This window comes from Dromaius novaehollandiae, chromosome 30 (assembly GCF_036370855.1).
Source record: "Dromaius novaehollandiae isolate bDroNov1 chromosome 30, bDroNov1.hap1, whole genome shotgun sequence".
NCBI lineage: Eukaryota > Metazoa > Chordata > Aves > Casuariiformes > Dromaiidae > Dromaius > Dromaius novaehollandiae.
The window spans coordinates 1,578,240-1,586,837 of NC_088128.1; the positions used below are offsets into that span (position 1 = coordinate 1,578,240).

The 8,598-nt window shown below is 47.3% G+C and overlaps 1 protein-coding gene across 1 annotated transcript; it reads right to left on the minus strand.

The window, feature by feature from the left end:
• Window positions 1–7,273: 7,273 nt before the first annotated feature.
• LOC135324015 (olfactory receptor 6M1-like) lies at window positions 7,274–8,224 on the minus strand. The gene has a single exon (XM_064499450.1). It carries the CDS (start codon window positions 8,222–8,224, stop codon window positions 7,274–7,276), a length of 951 nt encoding a protein of 316 aa, XP_064355520.1.
• Window positions 8,225–8,598: the final 374 nt, after the last annotated feature.

An 8,598-nucleotide genomic window follows, 5' to 3' on the forward strand; every position in this document is an offset into this window, starting at 1 on the left:
TGAAGAACCATTGGAGGTTCCCAGCTCCCCCTGTGACAGATCCTTTGGCAGAGCACCTTGCTGTAGAGAAAAGGCTGTGCCCAGCAGGCTCTTGGCTGGTGCAGGTTCTTGGGATGTCCCCTCTGTGTATTCTCCTGATCAGCAGGAAACCTTTTAATAGCTTCAGTGTGGCCTTGGAGGTCCCTTCTGCCTGAGTACCTGATAGGTCAGCAGCAAGCCCATGGGGAGGGTGTGTGCTTGTGAGGTCACTTTATCCTCAGGAGCTGCTGGGCAAGCTGCAGGCAGCTGGCTTGGGTGCTGCCTGTGAGGTGACTTGTGCCTCAGCACCTCCTAGGTCAGTGGAGGCACCTAAGTGCTGCTGGTGCAGGTTGTGAGGTGCTTCTGCCTCAGTCCTTGATAGGCCAGCAGCAGGCACATGGTTGCCATTTGCATTTGTGAGGTCACTGGTGCCTCAGTACCTGATAGGGCAGCTGCAGGCACATGGCTGCCATTTGTGTTTGTGAGGTCATTGGTGACTCAGTACCTGATAGGGCAGCTGCAGGCATATGGCTGCAGGGCTTAATGTGAGGCCCCTTTTCAATCCCTACCTGGCAGGGCAGCGTCAGTACATTACTGCTGGTTGTCTTGGTGAGGATGTTGAGAACCTGAGAGACAGCCGCATGCACAAGGTGACGATGGTGAGGTCATTGTGTCTCAAGACGTGCTAGGCCAGGAGCAGGCACATTGCTGCTGCTTGTTCTTGTGGGGTCCTTTCTGCCTCAGCACCTCATAGGCGAGCATCAGGCCCCTGGCTTGGATGCAGATGGTGAGGTGCCTTGGCCTCAGTACCTCATTGGCCAGCACAGGCATCTTGGTGCAGTTTGTACTTGTGAGGCCACTTCTGCCTCAGTCCCTGATGGGCCAGGAGCGGTCACATGTCTTTGATGTAGATTGTGAGGTCACTTGTGCCTGCAGCCCTGATAGGCCAGTGGCAGGCCCATGGCTGTTGTTTGTGCTTGTGAGGTCACTTCTGCCTCAGGCCCTCATAGGCCAGGCACGCTGAGCTTCAGAGAAATTGTGTGTCAAGTATAGGAGTTTATTAGAGATAAGTGTTTCTACACGTGTAACAAATATTGGGCAACACCAAACAATCTACAAACTGTAAGTATTAGAAAACCTAAAAGTATATCCAAGCCCTATTGTTAAGCCACGGATGCACGGTATAGTGACGATTCTCGGTTTTTCCTTGTCCTTATGTGGGTCACTGCTCCGGTAACAGTTTCCCAGATTGTTCTCACCACGTTCCAGCTGCACTGGGATGATTCATGTCCTCCCTGGCAGTTGGCCTCAGGGTCGTCCCCACTGATGGGTGGGTTGTCGGGTCCACAGGCCAGCTGATGGTGAGTCTGAGTCCACACAGAGGTATGTGGCTTACTCTCTTTTATCCTTCCCGAGCTTAGTTCATTATCCAATCAAACAATGCCAGACCACGGTTACACAAGAGAACACATGGCCTCAGCCAATAACATTATGCATACCAACAGTATGGATGTTCAACAGATAACAGTACACATATCAATGGACAACAATACAGACGTCCAACAGATAACCCAGTGCAAAATTCCACAGTACCTCGATGCCTGTGGTGTGAGTCTGTGGTGTCGCTTCCCCTTTGCTGACTAGGTTTGTTCAGCGATCATGGGGTCGTTGGAGGGTGTGCCACTAGGCTAGAGCAACCCCACAGTGTGGTGACTCTGGCTGTGGTGCACCTGGGGTTCCTTAACTCTTGTGGAGCACCCCAGAGCAACCCCCCCCCCGCCCATGGGCTGCACCATCCTGAGTTCCACACTTGCCTGTGAAGCAGCTATCACATCCACAATGTCGCCCATGTGGTTCTGCCCTCTAATCCTGACCCATCAGCTCTCACCTGCTTATCATCCATCCTGAGGCAGAGCTCCACGCATTCCCGCTGCCCTCTCACATGAAGGGCAGCTTCCCCTCCTGGCCCAGACCTATGGCCCTTTCAGTACCAGACCCCCAGACCCCACCATTTCTCCAGTAGCTGGTTTGGACCACTTGGTCCCTCCAGTAGCAAACTCACAGACCCTCTGGGCTCTCCAGTATCCAGCCCAGACTTACGGCCTCTCCGGTAACTGGCTCCCAAGCTTCTTACCCTACTCGTTGCCTAGTCTGGCTTGATGCTTGCTAGTGGTTACGCGCACTGACATACACACCCACACAGCATGCACACACTCCAGTCTCTCCAGCTGCTGGCATCCCAGGCACATGGGCCCCTATGACTTGTGGTCCCCACCACAGTGGCTGGCACTGAGACCTCCTCACGCACACATGCACACAGAGTAGAGAGGCCCCACACCCCAGAAAATGGAGTTTAATAAGAAGAGGCTGGGGGGATCAAGCGCAGGGAATGGCCACAGAAGCATACTGACCAGCAACATTATTACATGTGTTCAGTTCCTTTGATTCCCTTTTCCCTCTATTTTCTCATGCTTGTAGCCCTTCAAAACACCTTAATCCCTCCCTTCCCACCTTTGGCCCTTCCCTAAACTTCCCATAGTAAGTTTTGCACAATCTCAAAGTGCTCTTCCCGGCATCCAGTCATGAGACTCATATGCCCGTAGGCAGTAACCGCCATCCTCAGTCTGCAAGAGTCATCCTGAGAGGCTCTCCTGTTGGCTTGTATGGGTGAGTCTCACATCTGGATATGCTGGACTTGGCTCTGAATGAATATTTCTCCCTTGGATTTTTTTAATCTTTTCTCTGAAAACAGGATGATTCATGTCTTAGAAATAACAATTCTTTGTCTTTCTTTCTTATGGAAGTGTGGGGGTTTAGGTGAAATTAAAATGCTTATGTGCGGTCTGTGTGAAACCGAGCAGGCCGAGGGCATCCCACTTGACCATGACCAAGTGCTGAGGACATTGACTCCACAGAGCATTTCCTTGCACAGACCATAACCGATACGGGCCATAGCATCTGTACATCTATCTTCATGACCCCCTGAGTCCCTTCCATTATAGGCCTGTGTTTCCCCCCAAAAGATGTGTCACACATTTGAGATCCAAGATCTAAAAGGAATTAAAGTGATGGAAGTGCAAGCCAGGCAGACAACAGTACTATTTCAAAGTTTAAACCACAACAAACATATCAAGCAACAATTGCACACTTAGATTAAAGACATCCTGGAGGATTTTACTGTACATCATCTGAAGGATATCTAGGGACTCTTTAGATGCATCCAGACATCTGGAGGGTGTTGCAGGTACTCTCCAGTTTGCTGCAATCACAGTACAGTGATCCTGCAGAGGAGGAAATTAGCATCACATCACACCAGACATTGAACATCTCAGATCGTGGTCTAGGCTCACTTTGCCACCAGCAGGGAGACACTGGGAGAATCTGGAAGATGATCAATTCGGATGCAAACAGACCTTGGGAGGTCTACAGTCCACCTTCCTGCTTGAAGCAGGGTGCACACTGAACTCAGGTCAGATTGTTTGAGGCTTTGTTCAACAGGATCAGGAAAATCTCCAAGGTCAGCGACTGTCTGTCTGGGTCCTCTCTGGGCCCCTGTTCCAGTGCTGGACTCTCCCCATGGTGATTTTTTTTTCATTATGTCAAAGTAGTCAAATGTTACACAGCTCCATGCAAGACCTCAGAGCAGGGGAGGATGACTTTCATGTCTTTTAACTTTTCTGAGTTGCTCCCACCCAAGGTCACTCTGGACAGTCAATGGGGTTTAGGAAGTGATTGTTCAAACCTTAGGTAGACACCTCCTTCCTGTTGGATATGTCACCCTCTAGACATCATTGACTTCTTTGACTTACCTACTTTTAACAATAGGGCACCTTGGGCAGACACGGCTTGAATTAGCTATTTGCATACAAGCATCCTGGGGCACTGAAGATGCTCTAGGGTATGAAGATACCTAGCTGGGGTTCTCAGAGATGGCAGGAATGACTCAAGAGACCTGTGCTCATCTTGAGGAGGATCAAAGGCAGGCAGGACACCCATTTTTTCTGAAGTTAAAATGAGATGCCTATGTTCAGACAAGCAAATAGCTTGTTGGAACTTTTGGTACTATTTGGGAATATTTTACATAGTTTACAGTTTCACTTTCTCCATAGGAATCTCTGGAGAGCAGTTCTCACTTCCTTGTTCCTCAAGCTACAGATGACAGCATTAAACATGGGGGGAACAACTGTGTAAATCACTGTCTGAAGAGTGCCTTGGTCAGCATTTTAAATATGCCACTGTGGTCGAGCCATAGAAGAGAGTCACTGCCCCAAGGTGTAAGCAGTAGGGGGGAAAAGCTCTTTGCCCAGAACAGAAAGCATTTTCAGAACTGTCCTGATAATTTTGGTGTGAGAAATAAGTAAAAGGGAAGGATGCTGAACATGAGGTTGGTGACATACAGCATCACTTGCTTCCATAAAGTGGCCCAAAGACTAGTTCCAAAAGGGGGGGGGGGGCGGCGGGGGGATCACAGAAGTAGTGATGAATGACATTTGGATACACAGAAGGGCAAAGTGGACAGCTGATAGGTCTGCCCTAGGCGTAGGACACCATCCATGACTGAACAGCAGGCTGTACCCAGTTATGACGAGGGTATGATGCAGGGTGTCACATATGGCCATGTAGTGATCACAGGCCACAGAAGCCAGGAGAAGGCTTTTGGTGCTGCCCAGAAAAACTAAGAAATACAGCCGGGCAGCACAGCTGAGGATGGAGATCCTGCTGTCTTCTGTCAGGAAACCCACCATCATTTTTGGCAGAGTGACTGATGTGTAGCAGATCTCCAGGAAGATCAAGTTCATCAGAAAGAAATGTGGGGCTGTGGAGGCTTGAGTCCACCACTGTGATGAGCACGATGAGGCTGTTCCCTATGTGAGGACCATGAGAGAGATGATGATCAGGAAGACTCTGGAATGCAAGCCCTGCAAGTTGGAGTGGTCAGAAAATCCCAGAAGAATGAACCCACGTCCAAGGGTGTGATTCTCCAAGACTTTTCTTTGGGGAATTTTCCCCACAGAACAATCCAAGCAACATACTCACTGAAGAATGGTGATGGACCATCCACCACCACTACACACCACCCTACATTCAAGTGTAGTGAAAGATCAGTACAAACATAAACATACATGTGACTGCAGTATTGGGCAAGCTTGAGCAAGATTTATGTATACATATGGAAGTCTGACACAGGTTGCTTGTTAAGGAAAGATTTGTAAGGAGAGGAGAGGACAAAACCCTTGCGGCTGAAAGCCTCTTCTTTGTTGCACAGTAGCAGAGAAATTTATTTTTCTTTCTTTGAGGAGATTTATTTAAAGACAATGCCTTGCAATAAGTGAGAAAAAAGAAGAAAAAGGAGAAAGAGAAGCCAGCCTGAGAAAAATCTAGCTTACATCCCCTCTCTAGATCTCATTGTATCTGCATGTAATTTTAGAACATTAAAGAGGAGTAGAATAAAAAGGGAAGGGAAGGGAAGGGAAGGCGAGGCAAAAGACTTGATTGTTAGACCTTAGCGAGAGAGATTCATCCCAGATCTCAGCTTGAGGACTCATTCCCTGGAACTGTGTCTGCACATGGAGTTTGGGAGAACACCTTAGACCTAAATTATTTGTTTTTACATGGCTGAAGTCAGCCAAGGTGGACCCTATCAGAAATAAAAAAGTCTTTCATCTCCCTATGAATCCAAGGACCTTGATGGATCCATGGGACATTTTAACAAGGCAAAAAAAGTAGCTACTTATTCATAGATGATAGGTTTTCAGGGTGCTGAAAGGAGTTTCCATGCCAGCAATCAGAACACTAGAGCTTTGAAGTATCCAAAGAGGAAGGTGATGAAAGGTGGGACAGTGAAGATGAGAGGGTAATCTCCCCAAGATACTGATTCTTACTGAATTGTTGCTCTGTCATTTAGATTTCCAGCAGCTGACAAATCCAGCTGAGGGCTCCCTTGCTCTGACAGATATCTAGCAATGCTTCCCAGTTCCTTGAAAGCCCTCAGCAGGAGACAGAACAGTGCTTATGCTATCTGGGAAATGAGCCTTCCCTTTGCATTTCCCACTTAGAGCGTTGAGACTCCTCACTCTTCAAACTTGAAGGATGCGAGCCATTAGCAAGCAGCTCTGTGTTAACAGGTTGCTTCTTATGAATAAGAGCCCCAGCTGAAAGGGCTTTAACAATCTCAGTTTGAAACGGGGAAAGAATCTTCTCTTCACAGCAAAGAGAACTGAGAACTGCTGGTTGTGTCTCTCACACTATCAGTAACTCCCTTCCAGAAGTCTTCTTAAACTGACGCATCAGTGATGAGAAGAGCTGGTTAGAAAATATGTGATAAAAACGTTCAGATTACCCAAGTGAAAAACACAGGGTGGTTTTCTCAAGAGCAGACTTGAATTCAGAAGCACATGAGGTTTTGCTAGTTTTTTGTGTGCTTGTTTGTTTGTTTTCCTAGCATTCTTGCCTTTTCTTTGAGGTTTATATTTGGAGTTCCCCCAGAGGTTCCACTCAAAGTCTCCAAGATAAAATTAGGGTTGGTATCAGGGGGAAGTGGTCAATATCTGTTTCCTAATTTACCTTTTTATGCATATGAATGAGTAGGGAGATTAGAGTTTGTTATACATTGGTCCCATCACTTCTTTAAAAGAAACAGAAAACCTTTATACTTCAGGCACAGATCTGAGCTCTTCCATGTCAGTGTTCAGTTTCTCCCTCTCTTGTTGTTACCCTGTAGCACTTCCTTCTCTTACTGCATTTACTTCTTGAGAGACCCCCATCTCATCTGTATCAGCTATGGCCTACACTTCAAAGAAGCAGCATTATATTGACAGAGGAGTTAGTATCCAGCAGAACACAGGGGCTCTTTATTTAACAGTTTAAAAGTTAATAAAAAGATGAAAATTTAGTAAAATTCATAATTACCACTTGACTGCCATTTCTTTTCACTTTTCCACTCCCTTTTTTGCTGGCCGTTCTGTTCCTTTCAGTCCTGCAACCTTTTAGTCAGATCCGGAGACTGCTTTCTGCCCAACAGCCACACACTGCCATGCAGACACCCAGCCTCATAATCACTATCAGATGTCTGGGAGGAATTTTGGTGGGGCCCGACACAACAGTGCCATTGTGAACCTGACCTTTGAGACATGCTCATCCACAGCATTGGCCATAATGGGATACTCCCTCTCAAAGTCTATCAGAAGATACCATGAATGCAGAGGCCCTGTTGAGATCTTTCAAGGAGTTGATTTCCTACCAGCCACAATGATTCTCACAGCTTTCTGCCTTGCTTAGCCATCCCCAAGCAGTTGCGCACAACAGTCTTCCAGGCCTCTTTCATCTGCTCATTCCTTAGGCTGAATATGAAGGGGTTTAAAAGAGGAGTCACAATGCCAGAGAGAACAGAAAGGATTTTGTTGAGGTGCACAGAGTTCATCTGGGAAGGCCTGACATAGACAAAGATGGAGATGCCAAAACCCAGGGAAGCAACAGTGAAATGAGAAGCGCAAGTGGCAAAAGTTTTCTGCCTGCCCTGGGCAGATGGGATCCGGAATATGGTTGAAATAATCCAAGCATAGGAGACAATGGTCAACGCCAAGGAGCCGAGGAGCAGGACCAAGGACACCACAAAATCATTCAGCTCAACAAGCCGGATGTCTGTGCAAGCGAGGTGCAGGAGAGGTGCGCTGTCACAGAAGTAGTGGTTGATGATGTTGGGACCACAGTACGGCAGCCTGGCTTTCAGGACCGCTGGTGGCAGGATCATGACCAAGCCACCCACCCACGCACCCAGTACAAGCTGGCTGCATGCCCTTTCCGTCATGATGGTGGGATACCTCAGAGGGTTGCATATTGCCACATACCGGTCATAGGACATGATGGCAAAGAGGATGAACTCCGTTGCAGCCAGGAAGAAGTAAAAGAAGAGTTGGCTAAAGCAGCCAGCAAAGGAGATGGTTTTCTTCTCTGACAGGATGTTTGCCAGCATTTTTGGCACAACAATGGAGGTCATGGCGATCTCAATGAAGGACAAATTAGTGAGGAAGTAATACATGGGAGAACAGAGGCGGCAGTCTGTATAGACCAGTACAATGATTAGAGCATTTCCCAGGACAGTCACTACATAAGCAAGCAGGAACACCACAAAGAAGATGATCTCCACTTCATGGCTGTTAGGAAATCCCACCAGGACAAACTCTGTCACAGCTGTGACATTCCCCATCCAAGTGTGTTCTCTGTCATGGTGAGAGTAGGAGAGCAACATAGTCTCTTTGAATATTCAATTCATTCATTTCAAAAAGATCTTTCCTCTCCGCTCAGGTCTCCATTCTTCCCCATCCAGCAGTCACAAATATTTGTTATAGCTCTTTGCTTAAGAAAGAGGATGGAATATGCAGGCCTTTGCAGCCAAGCTCCTTTAATCTCTCTGTTGCCATCAGTCAAAATCACCATCAAATCACAACATACAATGGATTATTTTCATCCTACATTTCTTATGTCTGCATTCCATGTCATGCATACATGCACAAAGTAACCCAAATTTACATTTGCAAGGGAAATACCTTTCCTCTTACGTCTGTGCTTTTGCACTTACCT

Bases quoted from the DNA above. Each gene is read 5' to 3' on its own strand.
- LOC135324015 (XM_064499450.1), bottom strand. From the start codon at position 8,224: ATGGGGAATGTCACAGCTGTGACAGAGTTTGTCCTGGTGGGATTTCCT.